Genomic DNA, 22,530 nt, shown 5'->3' with positions numbered 1-22,530 from the left:
GGACGACGACGACGGTGGGGACGCGGAAGCGACGATGATGACGAGGACGACGACGGCGACGCGCATCGGGACGAACGAAGAGGAAGACGACGCGAACGATGGGCTGGAAGAGCTCGTGCGAGCGCTGCGACGGGCGGCGAAACAGACGTCGCGTGGGTCGTCGAAGATGGCGTCGCACGCGCTTGCGCCGCACTGCCTGAAGGCGCTGGTCGAACGCGGGGACGGATTGGACGAGGTCTTGGGAGGGCGAGCGACGACGCGAGGACGCGCGGCGGCGTTGGAGGCTTGTGAAGCGTGCGTGGGGACGTTCACGGCGTGCGGAAGCGCGTTGAGTGCGGCGTTGAGAGATGATGAACAGGCGGTTTATGATGCGTACTTTACGGCGATGAAGATGGCGGCGTTCGCGCTCGAGCGCGCCGACGCGGGGAGAGACGGCGACTTCGCGGCGAGGTGGGGAGACGTTCTTCGCGCGTGCACGTCGCGAACGTACGCCGAGAGGTGGTCTGCGAAGATAATGGAACGGTTGCGCTGCGAAAGTGGGGCGTTGAGCGATGTGAGCGAGTTCGCGGCGAGCGAAGAGGTTGCGCTCATGCACGCGCTCTCCGAGTCGGTTGAGGAATTCTCCGTGAGCGGCGAGACGTCGCGGGTGAGTTCGCCCATGGATGGTTTAATCGTCGAGCTGTACCGTTCAACGCTTGAGCGATGCTCAGTTCTTTTGCGTCAAAAGCTCGGGAAAACGGCGATGCGATTGGGAGAGGTGCCACGGCTGATGGCGCAGTTGTGCTTGGAGGCGCTTAACACGAACACAGAGATCCGCGTGACGGATCGCATCGTTTTGGAATGCGAAAGGGCGTGCACGCTTCTCGGGCCGCATTTAACGGATAATGAGTATAAGTTTATCGCAGGCGTCGTCGCAGTCTTCGTCAATTCGTCAGATTGGACCGAATTGTCGGGCGAAACGTCGTGCGCCCTCGCGAGCGCACTGTACACAGTGGCTGTTTCGAGCACGGAAAATGCACGCAAGATCGATTCATCTTTCGCTTTATTCCCTCGCAAAGCAGTGGCAAAGAGTGTGTTGATTAGACTCTGCGGCAGTGATTTAGACGTTCGAGATTCCGTGGTGAAATTTCTGGAAGCAATGATGAGCAACGACGACGTAAATGATGAATCTCACGGGTGCGTGACCGGACTGCTCGCCACGGTTCTAGGAGAGTTCCCCGATTCGTTCCTATTGGATGAACGCTTCACGGTGGCGAAAGCGAATAAATTGATTTTAGACTCTGCCCCATTGACGCTGATTCGACTTGGTTTAGGCTGCCAGCGCGACGGACCGACTTCAATTGCGGAGTGCCTTCTTGCGACTTTGGAACGAGCGAAACTATTCGCCGGAGAAGATGCAAAGATTTTAAGATTTATTCCTGCCATACGGATGGTAAGCTTTGTGCTGCGTGAAAGGAAAAACGCGAATCACGAACTGGTGTCGATGCCGCTCGTCGAACAGCTCGCTGCCGCTCATATCACGCCGACGGAGACAAATGACGCTCAACTCGCACTTCGGGACCAGGCAGAGGACGATTTAGAAGCTGCGAGTGAGAACGCTAGGACCGTTGCCTTGAACCTTCAAGACGAGTTGGGAAATTTATTTGCGATGCCAGAAAATCTACTGGATGACAATCCATCGGATGAACTGCTCGAAAGCCGACTTGCGCGCTTGGATGCGGTCCTTGACGCTGCCGTTGCGACGCTCGCCGTCGACCGACCTTCAGGTGAAGAATCCGCACGTAACACGCTCCCACAGCTTTGGGGGCGCCTTGTCGCGCAAGATGAAGGAAATCGCGACCGCTTGCGCGACCGAATACTGTTACCACACGACGATACGAACGACGGGGCAGAGCCGAACGATATGACGGACGTATCATCTGGGCTCTGTACGTTCGTGACAAGTGGTGAGTCGTTTCAAGAACAGCATTGGTATTTCTGCTATGACTGTAATCTTGTTGCAAGCCGTGGATGCTGCAGCAACTGCGCGAAAACCTGTCATTCGGGACATCGAGTGGCGTACTCTAGAAAGTCAAGATTTTTCTGCGACTGCGGTGCGGACGGTGCGACTCCAGCGCCCCAACACAGATGTTATTGTTTAAACGGACGCGACTTGGAAGACGTAAATGCACGTCGAACAACGTCAGAAAAGGCGGCCGATCGCTTCGAAATAGATCCAGGCAGTGATTCTGAAGGTGAAGAATCCATGGAAGAATCTTACGAGCCGAACCTCGCTCGACGTCTTTGCTCTGTCTCAGCGCTCGAAGCGCTTAAGATGGCTTTGCAAAAAGCGAAAGTGCAGGACAAGTTAGAAAGTGTACTCGTATCGTGGTTCAGGCCGTTACATGAAGACGATGTTACACGAGTAGACCAAAGCTTGGCTGATGATGGTTTGGAGATCAAAGTCAAAGACACTGACGCCACGCTACACGTCGCTCGTAATTTCAAAGCTGGATCCTTCGAAGTCGGACCGGTACCTAGCAAAGCACAAGTACAAGAGTTACTGCTTTCCGGTGTCATTGTCAGAAATACCGCAGCTTGCTCGAGAGATGGGCATCTCGCCATAGCGGAAGGCGACAAGCTTTCAATTCTGGACGCGAATATCGTCGTAGGCGCGCAACCGACGAATAGCGAGAATAAGGCAGTTCGACTCGGAGATAAGGTTGGTATCAGACCATTGTCTAGGAATTTGATTGGTTTCGAGGTGATGAAGGTTCAATTCAACCATATGAACAAAGATTACCTCGCCGTTGTCGGTTTACACGAGGTGCAAATATGCACACTTGGCCGAGGCGGAGAAATTCTCGACAGGTTGCGACTTGGAACCCCGGCGGGTGAGCATGATTTTGAGCTCATCATAGACGCTTCTTGGGTTTCGAACTCTACGTATTTGTTCTCCATCACTGGACAGCACTCAACTAGTGTGTATGACCTGAGTTGCGATGCATACACACCCGTGTGTACAATTTCTACTTCGCCGGCTTGCATCACTTCGTCAGCGTGGTTCGCCTCTGCACTCCGTGGTCATGTATGCAACGCAATGACAACGAGTGAAAGTGATGTGCATGTGCAAGAAGTGCGAATGAAACAGGCAAACGAGATCGTTCAATTGACTGAGTCGAGTAAAATCGACATTCAAAATACGAATGGTGCGCAAGCTGTCATGCACTCAGAAACGCACGACGTTATCATCGTCAGCACGAACGACGGTGAAGTTATCATTTCGTGTGTCGAACGAAACGAGGAAAATAAAGTGACCGTCGCAATGCTCAATAAAGCTAAGCTGAATGATAGTCATCACTCATTTAGGGTGTCAGATTTCTGTTTACCAAACAAACCGGGTCCAGATGCAACGTTGCAAATTCCTGCGCAAGTTTTTGTCAGTACGGATTCCATGGGCGATTCTGCTGCACTACTGGTGTTTGATGGTTTAGAAGCGAGCATAATCTCCATACCTCCTTCTTCTGCAAGCGTCGTTGGTCATGTGGGATATCAGAAAACGGGATCTGGAGAATTTCCATCTGCACTGATCATTTTGCGCAGCGATGGTTCGATGCAAATCAACTCTTACGAAGCCGTGAAGTCGTCACCTACGCCGAAAAGTCAATTCTTAGAAGCACGTACTGAAGAAGTTTCGACGAGTGTGACGAGATTTCCGTACGACTTTTTTGAGAAACTTGCCAAGGTAACGTCGAATGTTGACTTCGGCGGATCTTTCAATCGAGGATCACTTCCGGCGGCGTTGCGTGGCGTCCTACAATCAGACGACGGTTACATAGAATCGGCAAATTCTGACGATGCACATTTAACATTGGAGTTAGGAGGCGGAGATCTACGTGTTATTCGAGGCGTTCGAATTCATGTTGGCGGTATGACGGTGCAGTCTCATGCGCCTTCAAAGCTCATCCTTCCTGGGGGAAGAGTGGTCAAATTTGAACGCGAATCAAAGAGATGGTACGACGTGCCGTTCACATGCTCAGAGTCTAATACCATCAAAAGTAGTACGCAACCGCTAAAGCTCAAATTTGTTGCTGAGTCTGTGAATCAGCTATGCATACGTATCGACCGAATGGAGGTGTATGCGTGCAACGAGGATGTATTTGAAGCAGACATGAAAGTTGAGCGTGATAGCGAAACTCAGGCGATTGATGATGCGCTTGCATCTCACGTGAGTCGTGCTAGGCGCCACTTGGTTCGTCAAAAGGATAGTGAGATCACAGATTCTTCAGCGTGGCTGAGCGGTACGACTTCAATCATCCAGGCGCTGCGACACTGCGAGCTTGACTTGAAATCGAGCAAGCTGCGCGTGTGCTACGAATCAATGTTGAGGAAAAGGCAATTTGTTACATTGGAAACCCCAGCACATCGTTCAGCGAAGTTTATCGCCTGGAAAGTATTGAGTGTCCACACTCGCGATAATACGCTGACAGCAGTTAACATCAAAGATAACTCAACGTTATTATTCGGTCACAAGGTTGCCGAACGCATCTGTCCTCGAATTTTGAAGCGGCCGATGAGTGTCTCAGACGACGACCTTTTTGAGTTCTATTGCGCGATGCGAAAACTTGGCCGTCTCGCAATCCGACGTCCAAACGCATTGTTGGACTCATCTCCTTATTTAGCCACATTGGCAAATAGTGCGACTGCGATGCTCCATGTTGGCGCTGGAGCATGGGATGCCGACGAGATCGTACCTCACATCGTGCACGCTCTCATCGCTGTGCTCACTCATGAACGTGACGCCAATCTTGTCGAATCTGTCTTAAAACTCATCAAATCCGATCGCGAGGACGTTCGCGCCGCGGCATCAGACACATTGCTTTGGCATCTGACCACGATCAGTGGAAATGAGCGCTTGAATTTAGATCAAGCAAGGTGTATTTTCGTTCCCAATCCGGCGTTCAAACGAGACAAGTGCGCGAAAGCGAACGGCATCCGAGACCTTGTATCGGCTATCATGCAGCTCAACGACGACGTGTTGTACCGTTCGCAAGCTACACTTGTTCGATCGCTGTCTGAAGCATACTCAGAATGCTTAAATCCAGATTTATGCAAGCTGCCGCCCCTGCGTGGAGACATTCTTGAGTACGACGCAATTACTTGGCGCCTCGCAATTGCGGCTGAATGCTCACAGTTACAGGAGATCACAACGAAAGACGCACGCGAGGCTTTTTTGCACTCGTATGCGTTGACGTGCGAACTTTTAAGACGCATCGATTCGTACGATAAAGAAGAGATGCCGGCCGAAAAAGGATATGGAGCTTTGCTCCAACAACAAGTTCCCATGAAGAACGTTCGAGACGTCGCCATCAATGCTCTCGATTCTACAATTCTCCATGCCTCAGCGAATGCTCGCAAGCTCGATCTCAGTACTTTACCTGCGCGTGAGAAAAGTGAGTGGCTCCAAGTTCTCGCCCGCGTGTCCGCGCTGACACCAGAATGTCCTTCCGAAAATGCTATTTCTATGATCAAACAACTCGCTGGCGACGAAGAGGGCGAGGTGGCTCTTCTAGTTCGAGCTGGAGAGTTGTTGAATTTAGCACCAGTTCTCCGGAAGCTCGTGAGTGGAAATTTTACTTCACATTGGTATGTTGATGAAGTAGCGTATGATGAGCTGATGGAAGTGAAAGATGCTATTTTTAAAGTTACGCAAGTAGCGAAGGCGTGTCGTAAAAGCTTGCGATATTTCCTCGAGCATGTTGATTTTGCGGTCGAGTTGGTTGCAGCTTTGATGGAAGCAGTGCCGCAGCTTCCGGCGGCTTTCGCCACAAGCGTATGTGACTTAATATCGCACATCATCGAGTCCTACCGAGACTGCGATGAGAACGATCATCATCGCAGAACTTCAATCATGCGAGAAATAGTCCAACACTTGGATGTTGTCGTCAACAAGTGTGGACTCCTTGCCGTTGAATCGGATACACGTACTGCCGCAACGCGCATCTTAAAAGCCATGTGGTACTCTTGCGAGACGTATCGAGATGACGTAATGCGAGTGTTGATGGTACTGATGGAAAGCATGAGGAACTACGGGCATCGAGCGAATGAGCTCCTGGAGTTTACGAAGAGCATCGTGATGACTGACACGGATGCCATCGCTATGTTTGAGACAAGCATTGAAAAATTCTGCCAAGGCGTTAAAGACACGTTATTGAGAGTCAGCGATCATCCACGTGCAGATCTTTATCGAGCGCTGCAGCAACGTCAGCTTTTACAAAGTGACGCGTCTGACAAGTACTGGTTGGAGTCAGAGCCAAGTATGCGCGACGTGACGTCGTACATTGCATGCCATGAGTTCACAGATCATACACTCGATAGCCTGAAGAAGAGCCAAGCTTTCACAAAAAATAGTGCGATGACAAAATTACGTGAATCGATGACGATCCAGTCGATTTCTATGAACGTGACGGAGCTTAAACGCTATATTCATGTCAAGGAAGTTGAAGTTTGGCGTACGGATGCGAACAAGGATATAAGCTCCATGCGCACTTTTGATTCCTCTCGTTGGCAATTGCTCGGTACACTGAAGTTTTCTGCTTCAGCGCACATCGCCGAGCTTGAATTTGAAATTCCGGTCGATGCATCCGCTCTGAACTTTGTTTTCAAATCTTTCCACGAGAGTGTTCAAGCAAAGATGATGACCATGTTACACTGTCCTCGATGCGCTCGGCAAGTGACAGACACAAAACATGGCATCTGCACCAATTGCCGGGAGAACGCGTATCAATGCCGTTACTGTAGAAACATCAACTATGAGAAGATTGATGCTTTCATATGCAGCGAGTGTGGGCACTGTCGGTACGCCAAGATTCAGACAACATTGAGTGCACACCCGACGTTGTGCACACGGTATCCAAAACTGCTCAGCAGCGATGATCTCGCCAACGCAGTCGAGGAGCTGAAACTGCAGACGGAATCTATAAAGCGTGTCACTGACTGTATCGAAAGCACAGAAAGTTCGTTAAGACGAGTGCTTTTCGAGCAAGGTGAGGGATCTGGAGATGTTGAGCACATGTTCAAAGTTGTGGGCAGAGGTCGAAGAATGGAATTCATCGCCGCAAATTACAAGTGCGGCGCAATTCACGACGCGATTTTGCGATTCTTATCAAAAGCAAGTTCGGAAGATGAAACGGATTTACGAAACGTATCTGGAAACTATGGCGTCTGTTGCGATTATTTGAATTGTGCATTGAAATTATGCACAAGTCTTTCACGTACGCCTTTGGGCGTCAAAGCGCTCAGCCAAGGTGACATACACCGCCATCTGTTTAACCGCATGCTCAACCCTCGCATCACTAATTTGACGGTTTGCAACACAGTTCGCACTGTTTTATCAAACATGGCAGCCGGGAGCGATGAAGTTGCCAAATTTCTTTGCGAGGCTGCCTTTGAGAGAGCAAGCGATTCATTACTTCAGGTGAACGCCTGGCATGGGACGATGATTTCACAGAGCAATCAAGACATCTTACTTCTTAAAGATTTGGTACACGCTAGTACATATCGCTTGGAAGCGGGAACGGCTTTGACTCCGGGCGGTGAGCGATCAGCGCTCATTTCCTTGGCGTGCACGACATTAAATTCTGAACAATTGAGTTCAAATGCAGTTCTCGTTGAGAACACTCTCCTCCCGGCTCTCGATCTAGTGAAGCAAGCGATGACGAACTCTAGCATTCTGCAGGAAATTGTCGCCGCAGCGAAAGTGTTGGACAATTACAGCATCGCAGATATGAAAGAATCTGCGAATATGTCTGGTTTAATTCCTATACTTGTATCTGCACTCCACTGCGGTTCAAAGTTTGTTCGTCGAGAAGTTCTACAAATTTTTGGTCTCGTGTTGCGGCAAGACGATGAGATGAACGTCGAGGTTGGAAGCCTTCTCATCGATTCAATAAAAAGCATCGAACAGGAATCGTATGCGGATTATCTCAGCGCCCTGAGTCTCACGCTTCGTAGCGAGTCAATCATCATGAAGTTGAATGACACTCGCAAACTCGTGGACATTTTACTATCGATACTTCAAAAAGAATTGGATATTGGTTGCAAGTTCACCGCATCCGACAAGGCGCTTTTCGCATCAACGAATGTTGACATCGGATCTGGATTACATGCGATTTCGATGCTCTTAAGGGATACTTTCAAGGAGTCCACAAAATTTATGAAAGAGTTCAACAAAACTGGATTGGAGACGCTCGTCCGCTCTGTCTTGTGTGCGCGTACTTTGCAAATTTGTCAAATGCCTAGCGCTGTGAATGCCGCTGAGACGTTTGATGAACTTCTATCATTCTGTTTGGAGTCATCAGAATCGATGCAGCAAGAAGTGGCGAAGATTTGCGTCAAAATTGCTCGAGCGCATGTTCGACCCCAAGTTGACAAGACGCGTCTGCCACTGTGCATCATATTGAATGAACTTGCGATGTTGGTATTACCTCGAGCTCCGCCATCGAAGGTGTATCTTTTACGACTACTGAAAAGTGCGAGTCAAGAAGAGTTCATTCCCGGCACGATGGCGCGAAATCCATACTCGACTGCACAAATGAGCGCGCAGCCGTTGATGAGAGATGTCAAGAATCTCATCTGTCATGAGTTGGAAATGTTAGGCCTGCTCGAAGATGATTTTGGGATGGAGTTATTGGTTTCGAATCAAATAATCAGCCTTGATCTCTCCGTGGAAGATGTTTTCGAACGAATTTGGATACCTTCATTATTCAATGGCACTCAGCGACGTCAAAATGTTTCTCCAAACGATCCAATCGGTCCACCAATGGCGGTGACTTTCCGCCTGAGCGGTTTGGATGGCGAAGCGACGGAAGAGCGCGTTGATGAACTCGCGCCGGTACAAGAGGAAGACGAAGACATCGAAACAAAGTTTGCTGGCACAAATGTTTTCCAAGAAGATGTTGGCTTTAAAACTTTGATTCAACTGTTACCAAAGATTCGGCACAATTCATCTGCATTGTACGCCGGCGGTGAAGACGCTTCGGCAAAACTTCTTGAAATCCTTCGATCAGCATGCTACGTGAAGAAGAATAGACAACATATGCTCGCGATTGGAGCGCTCGCAAGTTTACTTGACGAAGCCGCGCGAGCTTTCACTGAGAACTCGCGTTCAGGCAAGGGACTCCTTCTCGTCATTGAGACGCTGTTGCGCGAGGAACAAGAAGACACTTCCCACGGATCAATGAGTGAATTGAAAGCGTCAGCATCGACGAGCAGTATGCTCGCTCGCGAATTAGAAGAGAGCAGCGAAACAGCGCATCGTCCTGGTTCACCGCGCCTTCAAAAAAGTAGTTCTTCGCTGCAGACGATTGCGATAGCGGTGCGCGAGCACGAGATGAATCACGTTGAAATTTTCCTGTCTCAACTCAAGCAGCTCATTCGAGCACGAGAGAGGCATGAGGCCGATATCCTCGCGCGTGTGATTCCAAGGCTCGCGGGATCAACCGTTGAATCAAAAGCAATCATGGCGAAGAACTTTGACGCTTCCATTCGTAAACTTGTACGTCTTGACGAGATGAGCGAGGAAGACTCTCAGCACGGTGCGCTACAGCTCGAGCTCGAATGTGCAACGAGATTGGCTGAAGCGATCCCGCGAGATTTTTCAGGTCAACGCGTGCTTGAAGCGATATGGTCACAAGGAACTGTGTCGTTTATCACGAATTACATCGAAGCTGAAGCTTTCGGGGCAGAAATGTCTCAAGATCGTGGTTCTGACGCGTGGAATAAGGCGATGAAGCGGAGTGGCTTACCGCTTGCGCTCGAGCTTTTGAACGGAATCACACTGGGCTACACTCTCGACGTCACCAAACATCCGACACTGCTTGACTTACTACATAAACTTGAATCAGTCACCGAGCGTGATATTGGAACTTTGGCAGAGAACTGTCTGGAGACGTTTGCGAGCGGATCCGAGTTGGTACAGAAACATTTGGATAATTTGCGAGCAGAGACGAAAGAAGCGAATCGTCGCAAGGCACTCGCAAAGCGCCAACAAATGCTCACTGAAATGGGCATGACAGTAGTCAAAAACTCCTCGAGTCCGGGAGCGTCTACCATCGGCGTCTCTCACTCTCCCAGATCTCTGCGAGGGTACGACTCGATGGCTATGGAAAGCGAACAAGACTCAATTGTTTGTAGAGTTTGCTTTGAAGGATACGTGTTGAAACCGAACGAGCTTCTCGGGATCTATTGCTTCAATAAACTTGCATCAACTCCATCTGCGAACGGAGATATGTCTCAGACTGTATGCACTGTATCGCACTTCAACGCGATTCACTTTTCGTGTCACCAATCCGCCAAGCGCGCGGACGTCGCGTTGAGAACTCCCAAGCGCGAGTGGGAAGGCGCTGCGTTACGCAACAGTGAGACACTATGCAACAACTTGCTACCGGTGATGGGGAATATGGTCACAGATGCTTCATACGCCGCCGCGGTAGATGCGTGGTGGCAAAATTGCTTCTCTGTCGGCGCGTTCATTTCGCCGCCGACGCGCGCGCGACAAGTCGCTTGGGACGTCAGCCTACTTCTCGGTCGATTCGCCATGGGGGCGTCGTTCAGCGCTGACTGTCGTGGCGGTGGAAAAGATAGCAACATGAGTCTCCTTCCGCACCTCGTGCGATTGCTCGTCCATCAAGTCTCATTGTGCCCGCAGAAAGGATTGGAAGAGTACAACGCCGTGCTAGCCCGCCTTTCGTGCGAAGATGAGATATGGAACGATCGCGAGTTTAGCTTTTCACCGCTCCTACCGGCAGCACTCGTGCTTTCGCTCGCGGTCTGGTCGCACGATCAATGGGAAGCGTCTCGACGCAACGCGCTGATAGCGATTTTGAGGCACACGAAGAAGTACGAATGCGCGAGAATCGCGACGTACCCGGCGAGCGTCGACGTCTCTGCGAGCGTTCCGTGGGAACAGCTTAACGAACTCGATCGCTACGCCAAGCTAAAACCGATGTTGATTTATTTCGGTTTGGTGAACAAAATGTTTGAGTGGTTCAAACCTAAACGTCGACCGGACCTCGGAAACGCGGTGACCATCGGCAAAGCGCCGGCGTCCACGACGACGGGCTCGCCGGAAGCCGTCACCCTGAACGAGCGACTCCACGATATCCCTTCCATGATATCCGGTGCGAAAGACACTCTCGAATGGCTCGACGAAGCGATGGACGCGGAAGATGCGCAAGAGCTTTTAGACGTGTGTGAGATCCTCTCCGACGCCATGTGCCCGACGGTGAACGATTTCATCCTCGAGGCGTTGCGCGCGGAGTGTTGACGCGATTTGTAACATGCTGTACGTGATATTACTTTTTAAATAAGTCGCAACCATCGTTCGTGATCGTGCGTCACGTTCATCGTCATCCACGAGTTTATCCTCGCTTCGTCTTTCTCGATGAAGTCGTGCGTCGAGTCGACTTTGACTTCGTCGTCGCTTTCTTCTTCGCCTTCTTCTCCGTCGTCAGCATCGCGATGGTCGCCGACGCGAATAACAGCGCAAACTGAATCGTCAGCTTCCCGATCGGATCCTTCAGGAACGTCATGTGAAAGTGAATCGCTCCCGCCATGATGGCTGTGAGCAGAAACGCCCCCCGCGCCGGCGTCGTCCACAGCGCCAGGTATCCCAGCACCTCGAGCGCGCCGATGATTTTCGCGAATTCGTACCCATCCGCCTTGGAGCATCGAATCTTCGGCGCCACGCTCGAAACCCCGGGCACGCGCGCGATCAGCCCGTTCGCCCACGGCGTCCACGCGTGTTCACACCACGCGTATTGCTCCGCCGTGTTCGCCGTCGGCGCGCAATCACCCGGTTTCCCCAGCGCCACCGGGCACAGCGCCCCGTCGCACCCCGCGATCGGAATCGCAAACTTACACGCCGCCGACCGCAGGTACAGCGCCAGCGGCACGACGCGCAGGATCGACACGATCAGGTTCTTCCCCATCGCGCGCGATTTCTGTCGCGATCGCGCGCCGTCAGTCACCGATCGCGCGTCGCGTCGCGTCGCGTCGCGCGTCGACCCTCGACCGTTGGGGTCGTTCCCCTCGCGCGTTCGCGTCTCGCCCGTCGCGCGCGTCTCGCGTCGCGTCGTCGCGTCTTCTCCATCGCGCGCGTCGCGCGCGTCTTTCTTCCCGCGCTCGCGTCGTCGTCGTCGTCGTCGTCGTCGCGCGCGCACCTCGAGCGTCGTCGCCGCGCGCGTCGTCGCCGTGTGCGGCGTCCGAGACGGCCGAGACGGCCGAGACGCGCGTCCCGAGACGCCGATCGAGATCGAGCGATCGAGATCGAACGACCGCGCGATCGAACGATCGATCGGCGCGCGCGCGGGCGGGACGCGACGCGCGGGACGCGCGCCGCGGCACCGTCGGACGCGCGCGGGACGCGGTCGCGCGCATGCGCGCGGCGCGGAAGCGGACGTTCGAACACGTCGAGGGAAACTACGCGACGCACGTCAGGGCGCGCGCGGGCGCGGCGACGCGCGCGACGGAGAAGACGCTCGACGCGTTCGTGGAGGCGTTCGGGGAATTGGAAAAAGTGAGCGATTTGAAGAGAGAGGATGGCGCGCACGTGTCGCTGTCGAGGACGTTTGCGTGCGTGAAGGGAGATTGGGAACGGTTGTTTGGGAATTTGAGACGAGAGTTGAGGGATATGGAGGCGTTTGAGGTGGTGTTTGATGCGATGCGGGTGTTTACGAACGACGACGGCTCGCGGGCGTTCGTCGCCGCGGGGTTTCGGGAGGGGTCGACGAGCGCGTCGAAGGTGGCGTTGGTGCGAGCGATCGAGAGAGTGGATAAGGCGATCGTTCCACTCGGGTTTCCAAAGTATTACGATGATCCGGACCCGCACGTGTCGCTTTTGTGGGTGGCGGGAGCGAGCGAGGAGCGCGTGGAGGCGATGCGGCGGTTCGCGGAATCGACGACGGTGGAGTGGCGTGTTGACGTCAATAGGGTGTTGTGTGATGTGTCTGGACAGACACCAAAGACGGTTTGGGGGCGAGTGCCGGGACTTCCAGCGCCGGATTTGTAGCGAATAGCAACGTAGAAAGCGAGTAGTGTTACATCTAGTAGGGGAAGAATTCGTCTCCTAATTCGTCGTCCCATGTCGGGCTGCGCGCGAACTGCAACGTGACGCACGTATCGACGCGCGGACGCGATGGTAAACCTCGTCGCGCGATCGGTTTCTCTCGGAAAAATACTCGCGTGTAGTCTGCCTGCGACCAAGTGTTGATCAAATACGCGATGACGTCTAGTTGTTCCAAATATTCCGCCTCCGTCTGCGGGTAAGATCTTTGCCCGAGATGCCCGACGTAAAGATTGAGGCTAACCCACCGCTTCATACCGGACCCCATTTTGACGTGCTTGATAGCCATGTCGTGTGCCTTGCCGTACTTTTTAATGCACAACAGCGCTAACTCGCGCCCAGTGAGCGGGCCTTCGCTCGCGCCGTCCAACTCGTATTCGAAACCACCATCCTCGTCATCCTCCTCCTCGAGCATCGATACATCATCCACCACTTCCGTTTGCACCACCGAAACGCTTTTCGTGGCTGTCAAAGTCATCGCGCCCTCGTCGTCGTCACCACCCTCCAACATCGCCCTCTCGAGCTGCGCCGTGAACGCTCTCAAATCAAAATCCCCGCCGAGCGTCTCCGCATCCTCTTCTTCGCTCATCGCATCCTTCGACACCTCGCTCGGTTGCGTCTGCGTGTCTGGGCACCGCCCGGCGATCTTCGCTCCGGGCGTGCGCGGATTAAACGTCAGATCGATCTCCTTCTTCAACCAATCGACGAAACTCGCGCCATCTTTTCCCGCGCGCGCGGTGACGACGCGCGAGCGGGGCGCGCGAGGCGCGCGAGGCGCGCGCGCGTGACGCGTTTCACGCGCACCGGGCGCGAACGGCGCGGGCGCGAAGGCTGACATGCCGCGTCGAGCCCGATATGACGTTTCGTTTCGATGACGTCGCGTGACGTCCGCCGCTTGACATGAAGCTCCGCGACGCGCGTGTGCTTGGCTCTAGGAACTACATCACAATTTGGGCGGGATGAACCCGTGGACGGTGAAACCGCCATCTATTGGCACGATGACACCGTTGACGTACGAGGACGCGGGCATGCATAGAAACGCAACGACGGCGCCGACTTCGTGAGGCTCGCCGACGCGACCCATCGGCGTTCGGTCCACGACGGCTTTGAGGTAGACTTGGTTTTTCAGCACCTGCTTCGCGAGCGGCGTGTTGGTGTACCAAGGCGCGACGGCGTTCACACGAATGTTATCTTTCGCCCACTCGCACGCCAGACTCTTCGTCAGTTGATTCATGGCACCCTTCGAGATTGCATACAGAGCGCCGCTCTGGATAGACACGAGGCCGGCGACGGATGAATTAAATACGATCCTCCCATCACCGCTCGCCTTCAACATCGCGTGAAACCTCTTGCAAAGCTCGAATGATGCCTCTAAGTTCGTCCGCATCAGCCTTTGGTAATCTTCGCTCGTGAATTCCACCGTCGGCTTTCGAATGTTAAAGCCCACGTTGCTCACCAGTATGTTCAACTCGCCCGAAAACTTTTCCGACACCCTCCGCGCGAGTTCTTCTCGCGCGTTCGCGTCACTGACGTCGCAAACACACCCATCGACGTCGTATCCACGGCGCCGCCAGTCCTCGACGCACGTCTCGACGTCTCCCGCCGTGCGTGCGCAGGTGAATACGCGGCAGCCGTGATGGCAAAGCGCTTCGACGATGGCTTTTCCGAGGCCTTGCGTGCCACCGGTGACGACGGCGGTGGCACCGCGCAGGGAGAAAGAACGCGCGAGCGTGGTGTCGTCGACGGACATCGCGTTCGCCGGTCGCGGCGTCGATGAATGCGGCCTATTCGTCTAAGAATTTTCTACAGCGCTATTTGTGTGTGCTAGTTCGTGCGTGGCGCTCTTCGTCTCGCAGAACGACGTCGAATACTTTAAACCGACCGCCCGAAAAGTCGTGCAAGTACTGTCGGAGTGTTTTAGCCGCTGCTTCAGATACCGCCACGAATTGCGCGGCACCGTCGCCTTGGCTTCCGACGCCTTTCGCGCCAAAGACAGTTTCCGGAACGTCGTGGGCGACGGCGGCGAGCGTCTCGCGCAAACGAGGCGCCGTGAGCTCGGATGGGCAGATGTGGATCGCAGCTTCGTCAAATGTGGTCTGTGCGCGCGTATACACCGCGCCTAAAGCCCGCGCATCGCCGCGTTTGATCGCGTCTAATCCTTCGGCCACGAGCGCTCGATTACGGGCACCGAGCGCCGAGCGCAGCGCCTCGTCCCCTCGGTCGAAAGCTCCTTGCAAATCGGCTAAAATCCGCACCGTACTCTTCGATGCCGCCAAATCACACACGACGATGTGTATTTCACCGTCAACCTCGCACGCTCTGACGTCCACGTCTTCGCCGTCGAATGTGAGCGCCACGACGCGCTCGCTCCCGTACGCGCACGCCTGATCCATCGCTCCACACTTGCTCGGCGTGTGCACCGCCTCCCCTCGATACGCCAACTCCATCTCATCCTTCAGCTCGAGATCCAACTCGTACGCCACGCCGAAACACCGCGCCACGAGGACGCAGACGCACGCCGACGAGCTCAAGCCTTTCCTCGTCGGCAGCGTCGTCTCGAGCGTCTCCACGACGAGCCCGCGCTCGCGACACCGCGGAAATCGCCTCAAAACCTCCAGCGCGGTCCCGGCGACGTACGACCAGTACCCTCCGCTCGAAGCCTCTCGCTCGAGCGCGTCATCGACGCTCACATCGCACTCGAACGCGTCGCCGTCCGCGCCAACCACGCGAAACCGCGGCCCTTCACCGACGTCGCACCGCGCGCTGACGCCCTCGCGCGTGCCGACGACGACGCACGCTCCCGGGCCATCGCGCGCCGCGCGCGCGCCGGCCCAATCCGAGTGCTCGCCGAGCAGACACACGCGTCCCGGGACGAACACGCGCGGCATCGCGCGCGACTGTGAAGTCGTTTGACTCGGTGGACGACGCGTTCGCACTTCGCGACGCCGACGTGCGCGCCGCGACGACGCGCGAGCGAACAGCGCGCGGAGGTGATCGCGCGTCGTCGTTCGACGCGCTCGCGGACGCCGACGCGCGCGCGATCGCGACGAGAGACGCGCGAAGACTGGGACCGAGATCGCGACCGCGATGACGACGGACGACGGCGCGAACGACGCGATGGAGACGCAAGCGACGGGAGAAACGCCGCAAACGCCGCAGGGAGGTGATTCTGGGGAAGCGATGACGACGCCGCGGGCGCCGCCGCCGGATCCGCGGAAGGAGGCGTTGAGGAAGTACGCCGGGTTGTTGCTGCAGCACAAGGTGAGATCGCGCGCGACGGAGAGACCGAAGGATGGTTCGTGGACGCGAACGGTGGTGCGAGGCGTCGTATTCGAGCGAGTGACTGACGGTTTATTGTCGTGATGACGCGCGATGACGTAGGAATTGGATGCGAGAGTGCGAGCGTCGAGGTTCGAGTTGATTGACATTCGAAAGAGGTTTGACAAGACGGAGGACGATTTGAAGGCGTTGCAGTCGATGGGGCAGATTATCGGGGAGGTTTTGAGACAGTTGGACGAAGACAGATTCATCGTGAAGGCGAGCTCGGGGCCGAGATACGTCGTTGGGTGCAGAACGAAGCTCGATAAGAGCAAGCTAGTGAACGGGACGCGGGTGACGCTCGACATGACGACGTTAACCATCATGCGCGCGCTGCCGCGAGAGGTGGATCCGTTAGTGTTTAACATGCTCAGCGAGTCCACGGGGCACGTGGACTATAGCTCTATCGGTGGGCTCGGGGAGCAGATTCGAGCGCTTAGAGAGTCGATCGAGTTGCCGTTGATGAATCCCGAACTTTTTGTGCGCGTGGGCATCGCGCCGCCGAAGGGCGTATTGCTCTACGGACCGCCAGGGACGGGGAAGACGCTCCTCGCCAAGGCGATCGCGAGTAACATCGACGCAAACTTTTTGAAGATTGTTTCTAGCGCTATAGTGGATAAGTATATCGGCGAGTCCGCGAGATTGATCAGAGAGATGTTCGGTTACGCTCGGGACCACGAGCCGTGCATCATCTTCATGGACGAAATCGACGCCATCGGTGGCAAGCGCTTTTCCGAAGGCACGTCGGCCGATCGCGAGATTCAACGTACACTCATGGAACTTTTGAATCAGCTCGATGGTTTCGACGTTCTTGGCAAGGTCAAGATGATCATGGCGACGAACAGACCCGATGTGTTGGACCCGGCGTTGATGCGCCCTGGTCGTCTCGACAGAAAGATTGAAATCCCGCTTCCGAACGAGCAAGGTCGCGTGGAGGTTTTGAAAATTCACGCGCAAAAGTTGAACAAAGAGGGTGAAATCGATTACGAGTCTATCTCCAAGATTGCCGAAGAATTCAACGCCGCCGACATGCGCAACGTGTGCACGGAGGCGGGAATGTTCGCCATTCGCGACGACCGCGATTACTGCGTTCAGGACGATTTCATGAAAGCCGTCCGCAAGCTCGTGGAGGCGAAGAAATTGGAACCCGCCGCGTCCTACGACAGCTCTTTCAAGAACGAGTGAGCGCGCCATAGCCTTTTAATCATTAGAGATCCAAACAACTCGCCAACTGTTTTTCCAACGCCCACCGCGCACTCGATCGACGGTACTCGCGCGCGCGCGCGCCACTGCCGCCTCTAACGATGTCCAACACGAACGAGATATACGCCAAGAATCTCATGAAGCGCGCAGATGCGCGCATGAAACCGTCGTTGATGCGCTGGAAACCAAATTACGACGAAGCGATCGAACTCTATGAAGACGCCGCGCGCGCGTACCGAGCGTCGAATAACTTCAAAATGGCGTGCGAGGCCGAGGAGAAGAGCGCAGACGCGAACGTGCGACTCGATAATTACTGGCACGCGGGTAAAGCGCTGGAGAGGGCGACGGAGTTGTTGACGAAGTGTGAACCTTTGGACGGCGGCGCGGTGTTGCAGATGGCGGAACGAGCGAACGACGCGTACGTCATGGCGAATCGCACGCAAGTCGGCGCGGAGTCGCTGAGCCGGGCCGCGAGATTGTTGGAAACGAGCGATACGAAGACGTCCGCCGCGCTGTTGATGCTTTGCGTCGAGAATTTGCAGGAAGATGGGAAAGACGTGTACGCCAGCGACCATCACAAGCAGTTGGGGGCGACGTTGGTGCGAGCAGAGCGGTATCAAGACGCAGCCGAGGCGTGCGTCAAGTACGGGGCATCGTGCGCGCGCGCTGGTCAGATGAATTCTTTAGCCAAGGCATATTTGAGCGCCATCATAGCGTTATTGTACGACGGCGACGGCGTCGGCGCGCAGGCGACGTTTAACGACGTGCACGAGTTGCCCGGGTTCGACAAGAGCGAAGAGCGAGAAACCGCGTATAGGTTGCTCACCGCGTATCGCGCGGCGGATGCGGATAAAATCAAGTACGCCATCGAGGATAGCTCGTGCGCGCGCTTCTTGGACATCGTGTTCTCGCGTCTGGCGCGCAAGCTCCCCAATCCGAAACACGAGCTCGGCGCCGTCGCTACGAAGATGGGCGCCGACCTCCCCACGGGCGACACCACGGACGAAGACGCCGGAGACGATTTGACGTAACAAAAAACAAAGCAAATGACTTCTTCGTCATCACATTTCACGCATCTAGAGCTAATCTGAATCAGTACCACTTGAATCCTCGATCGTCGCACGTGACGCCGACAATCTTCACCTCCTTCGTCGGTCGATCATTCTTATCAACTTTCACCGCCCCGATCGCGCGCACGGCGTGCATCCCGCTTTCAACCCTACCGAATATCGCGTGCTTCCCGTCCAACCACGGCGTCGCCGCGAGCGTGATAAAAAACTGACTCTTATTCGTGTTCGGCCCGCTATTCGCCATCACCAAAATCCCCGCCCCCACGTGCCTCAGCCCTCGGCTTATCTCGTCCTCGAACGTCCCGCCGAACGCGCTCTCCCCCCCCCGCCCCGTCCCCGTCGGATCCCCCCCCTGGATCACGAACTCCGCGATCACGCGATGGAAGATCGTCCCGTCGTAGTACCCGCGCTTCGCGAGCTCGAAAAAGTTTTCGCACGTCCGCGGCGCGTGTTTATAGTACAGCTCCACCGTCACGTCCCCGTGCGTCGTGTGCAGCGTGACGACCGGCGCGCCCTTGCGCTCGTCGTCGCGCCACTTCGGGTCGTCCACCGCCGGCATCGCGTCGCCGTCCGACGCCCGTCGCGTCGAATCGAATCGAATCGAATCCGCGCCGTCAAATCACAAAATCCCGTCCCGCGTCGCGCCCCTATTCGTTCGCGTCGCGCGTAGTGTACGCGCCGTTAGTGCTATGTGCGCGTCCAACGTCCGATCGATCGATCGGGGTAAAAACGCGTCACGAAATCCCGTCCCGCATCGCGCACCGTGCGCGCCCGCGGCGCCCGTTCGCGTCGCGCGCGCGTCGCACTAAGCGACGCGCGCGCGACGATGGACGCGCGCGCGATCGCGCGACTCGCGGACGCGGGCGCGCGCGAGGCGCAGCGGGCGGTGCGCGACGGCGCGGTGCGGCGCGAGCGGACGCGCGACGACGCGCGGGGGGGGACGACGACGACGACGATGGGACGCGAGCCGCGGGGGAACGGCGCGCGCGAGGGCGCGCGCGAGGACGACGGCGAGGACGGGCGCGGCGGGGGGGGGTGGGAAACGATGGGGAGTGGGTACGAGGATAAACCGTTGGTCGACGCGAGGGCGGAGACGGCGCGGTTGACGCCGAGAGTGCGTCGAGAGTTTCACGACGATTACTGGACGGTGAGCCACCTGAAGCTGTTGTACTTGGTGTCGAAGTATTCGCACCGCGCGCAGTCGGCGTACGAGAAGGAGGTGTGGGTGCGGAAGTTGCCGCTGTTGGTGTTGATTTATGAGGGGATCGTGCAGAAGGTGTTCGAGTACGATTACGCGCCGGAGTCGACGGTGGTGAAGAATACGCGCTTGTACTTGAACGTGTCGCAGGAGGGGGTGGACGATTTGGACGATTTGATCGAGGGAGAGCTCATTCGTGGGTTGAGGCTGAGCAGTGCGGAACATCAGAGCGTTTTGGCGTTTCAGATCACCGCCGCTGGGTTGGCGCTCGTGAGTAAGCGCATGAGCGAAGAGGATCGACAGTTGGTGGACGAGCTGTGCGTCGCCGACGGGAAACTTTTGCAAGTGGTGTGGGAAGATGAGACCTTTTACTTGAGAAATGAAACGATTTCGTTCGAATCGACAATAACTGATGTAGAAGACGTGTCGTACGTCGTATCACCGTATCTTCCGTTGGCTTTACGGCGTGTAGGTGGTCCCGTGACGTCGTCAAATTCGCACCGAGCGTCGGAGAGCGCGGCTAAAGACAGCACGATTCGCGATGATTTGGACGAGGTCATGACGGTATCCAACGTGACAATCTTAGTTGGTGAATGGATTCCGTTCGGAGTGAATCAAATCGTCAAGTTGAACATGAAGCTGGGATCAAACGACAGATGTCAGGGCGGATTCTTCACCCCCACGGTGGATACGGACTCGACCAACGCAACGTGTGAGATCCCAGCTGGTTTGACAAATGTAAGCATTTTGGACCATGATATGACGACGTTCACCAACATTGAGGCTCAAGTACACTTCCCTGAGGACGATGGTATCGTGCAAGTCGAGCACTTTGGCATTCACTTGCGCAAAGACGGCACCATTGTGCACGGTTTGATGATTGAATCAGTCATGGATCGAATTTTGGACAATATCTCGCTCGATAACTTGGCGCGCTTACTCGTGGACGTGCATATGGACTCAAGTACGATTTTAGATTCGCTATTGAGCGATCATCAGCGTGATTTGCTCCAAACTGTTTTCCTCGGTAACGCCGAACGACGAGACAAAATTAACATCATCATCGCCGAGCGCATTGCCCCGCAACAGGCTGCGGACATGTACATGGATAAGGACGCGTTCGAAAACGAGTTAAGACAAGTATTAGGTGATACGCACGAAGCGTACGATTTGAGCGACCGTGATGTCGTCATCACCGGTTCTCACGGCATCTTACTCACGGGCCCAAACGCCAAGGCGCAGGAACCAGTGATGTTGATGTACCTGTCCATCATGTCCAGAGATGTCTTCGTGCACAACGTATTCAACAGAATATTTATGACGGATGACATTCTCAAGCTCGTCCGGCAGATGATTAAAAATCACGAGGAAGATCCGAACAGTGTTGCGAATATTCGTCACACTCTCGCTGAGACTTCGCGCGACATCATTTTGCTCGAGGAAATCCTGGTGTACTTGAAGGAATCAATCGAACAAGACGAGAGTATTCACACCATTCCAGATACTGAAAGCGGAAGAAGACTTTATGAAATCCTTGGCCTGAAAGTTATGCTCGCTGATCTCACGGTTCGTGTGGCGGATATGCGGAAAATCCTCGAGGCGGCGCGCAAAGAAATCGATGGGTTACGAATCATGGTGGACACAGTAGCCGAGTCGCAGGCGTTGCGCGTGCACGAAGACATTCGCGGTAGTAGTGGAGAGATGCTGGTGCAAATCAAGTCGAACAGCAAACAAGGGACAAGCTTATACACCATGCAGTTCATTTTCGCGGGTATGCTTGCGTTTGAGTTGCTCGACAGACTCACTGGCGAATGGAGCGTCGTGCACACAGAGTGGGCTCGATCGTACATTGTTGATCCGTTTATGAACAAACCACTGGTCTGGTTCATTCTTAGCATGTGTACGTGGGTCGGGGTTGCGTTTGGCGTGTATTATTTAACGAGGGCGATCGATGACAAGTCTGCGGGAGCAATTTCATATCGCATCAAGGTGAACAAACCAATGAATCTCGACGCTCTCGACGAGTATTTGGCGTTCAAAGCTATCATTGGCGAAGATGGTGTCGCGAATGGTGATACCACAATTCAGCGCGTCAGGTGGCAAGAGGAAGATATCACGCGTTGGGAAGGATACCTCCCCATCATTGAACTCGTGTACGACGTCAAGCATGGATTTCTGCTCGATGTGCATCTCACGATAACCAGACGAGCATCAGTACCGGCAAAGCTTCGTCCAGAGACGTTGAAGATTAGATTTTTCACCGAATTGCAAGAAGCGGCGGTGCTAACGCCAGAAGACGCGGCGACAATCATTGATAATACGCGCCGAATGCGTGCCAAGGTCGACAAGCAAGCCATCGGACTTCCTATCGACCAAGCGGTGTCTCTCAAGGTGAAGGTTCCAAATGAGCGTTACTATCGCGAGATTCCTTTCGGTCGACAGACGTACCTTGAACTACGAGAAGAGATTGCGCTCAAATTCAGAGTTAAGCCCGTGCAAGTGCTTCAGATTTTCAAGGTACCGGACACCTTGATTGCGGACGACGACGACGTGGCAAGAATCGCGCCCGACTCCATCCTCGAGGTTCTACTGAAAGCGTCCTAAACGAGAAGTGTAATGATAAGATCAAGTTTGCTCAT

The 22,530-nt window shown here is 54.7% G+C and overlaps 10 protein-coding genes across 10 annotated transcripts; 5 read left to right on the top strand and 5 right to left on the bottom strand.

Moving 5' to 3' along the window:
- Positions 1-514: 514 nt before the first annotated feature.
- OSTLU_30667 (predicted protein) lies at positions 515-11,305 on the top strand (the record flags this gene model as incomplete). Its single annotated transcript, XM_001416945.1, has 1 exon — positions 515-11,305. One exon carries the CDS (start codon positions 515-517, stop codon positions 11,303-11,305), a length of 10,791 nt encoding a protein of 3,596 aa, XP_001416982.1.
- A 94-nt stretch (positions 11,306-11,399) lies between these two features.
- Positions 11,400-12,200, bottom strand: OSTLU_92457 (predicted protein; the record flags this gene model as incomplete). The annotated part of the gene is made up of 1 exon (XM_001416658.1): positions 11,400-12,200. A coding segment is annotated over one exon (801 nt), but the record flags the coding sequence as incomplete, so codon positions are not given.
- Positions 12,201-12,415: 215 nt separating this feature from the next.
- OSTLU_92456 (predicted protein) lies at positions 12,416-13,048 on the top strand (the record flags this gene model as incomplete). The annotated part of the gene is made up of 1 exon (XM_001416944.1): positions 12,416-13,048. The coding sequence occupies one exon, from the start codon at positions 12,416-12,418 to the stop codon at positions 13,046-13,048; it is 633 nt and encodes a 210-aa protein (XP_001416981.1).
- A 34-nt stretch (positions 13,049-13,082) lies between these two features.
- On the bottom strand, positions 13,083-13,691 carry OSTLU_30664 (predicted protein; the record flags this gene model as incomplete). The annotated part of the gene is made up of 1 exon (XM_001416657.1): positions 13,083-13,691. The coding sequence occupies one exon, from the start codon at positions 13,689-13,691 to the stop codon at positions 13,083-13,085; it is 609 nt and encodes a 202-aa protein (XP_001416694.1).
- Positions 13,692-14,045: 354 nt separating this feature from the next.
- On the bottom strand, positions 14,046-14,852 carry OSTLU_34089 (predicted protein; the record flags this gene model as incomplete). The annotated part of the gene is made up of 1 exon (XM_001416656.1): positions 14,046-14,852. One exon carries the CDS (start codon positions 14,850-14,852, stop codon positions 14,046-14,048), a length of 807 nt encoding a protein of 268 aa, XP_001416693.1.
- A 61-nt stretch (positions 14,853-14,913) lies between these two features.
- OSTLU_34345 (predicted protein) lies at positions 14,914-15,990 on the bottom strand (the record flags this gene model as incomplete). Its single annotated transcript, XM_001416655.1, has 1 exon — positions 14,914-15,990. The coding sequence occupies one exon, from the start codon at positions 15,988-15,990 to the stop codon at positions 14,914-14,916; it is 1,077 nt and encodes a 358-aa protein (XP_001416692.1).
- A 292-nt stretch (positions 15,991-16,282) lies between these two features.
- On the top strand, positions 16,283-17,605 carry OSTLU_34331 (predicted protein; the record flags this gene model as incomplete). Its single annotated transcript, XM_001416943.1, has 2 exons — positions 16,283-16,363; positions 16,484-17,605. 2 exons carry the CDS (start codon positions 16,283-16,285, stop codon positions 17,603-17,605), a joined length of 1,203 nt encoding a protein of 400 aa, XP_001416980.1.
- Positions 17,606-17,722: 117 nt separating this feature from the next.
- OSTLU_30660 (predicted protein) lies at positions 17,723-18,654 on the top strand (the record flags this gene model as incomplete). The annotated part of the gene is made up of 1 exon (XM_001416942.1): positions 17,723-18,654. Exon 1 carries the CDS (start codon positions 17,725-17,727, stop codon positions 18,652-18,654), a length of 930 nt encoding a protein of 309 aa, XP_001416979.1. The 5' UTR covers positions 17,723-17,724.
- A 61-nt stretch (positions 18,655-18,715) lies between these two features.
- Positions 18,716-19,252, bottom strand: OSTLU_14660 (predicted protein; the record flags this gene model as incomplete). Its single annotated transcript, XM_001416654.1, has 1 exon — positions 18,716-19,252. The coding sequence occupies one exon, from the start codon at positions 19,250-19,252 to the stop codon at positions 18,716-18,718; it is 537 nt and encodes a 178-aa protein (XP_001416691.1).
- Positions 19,253-19,648: 396 nt separating this feature from the next.
- On the top strand, positions 19,649-22,495 carry OSTLU_92454 (predicted protein; the record flags this gene model as incomplete). Its single annotated transcript, XM_001416941.1, has 1 exon — positions 19,649-22,495. The coding sequence occupies one exon, from the start codon at positions 19,649-19,651 to the stop codon at positions 22,493-22,495; it is 2,847 nt and encodes a 948-aa protein (XP_001416978.1).
- Between the last annotated feature and the right edge of the window lie 35 nt (positions 22,496-22,530).

Source organism: Ostreococcus lucimarinus, chromosome 3 (genome assembly GCF_000092065.1).
Source record: "Ostreococcus lucimarinus CCE9901 chromosome 3, complete sequence".
NCBI classification, from domain to species: domain Eukaryota; kingdom Viridiplantae; phylum Chlorophyta; class Mamiellophyceae; order Mamiellales; family Bathycoccaceae; genus Ostreococcus; species Ostreococcus sp. 'lucimarinus'.
This window is presented reverse-complemented; position numbering and strand designations above follow the sequence as displayed.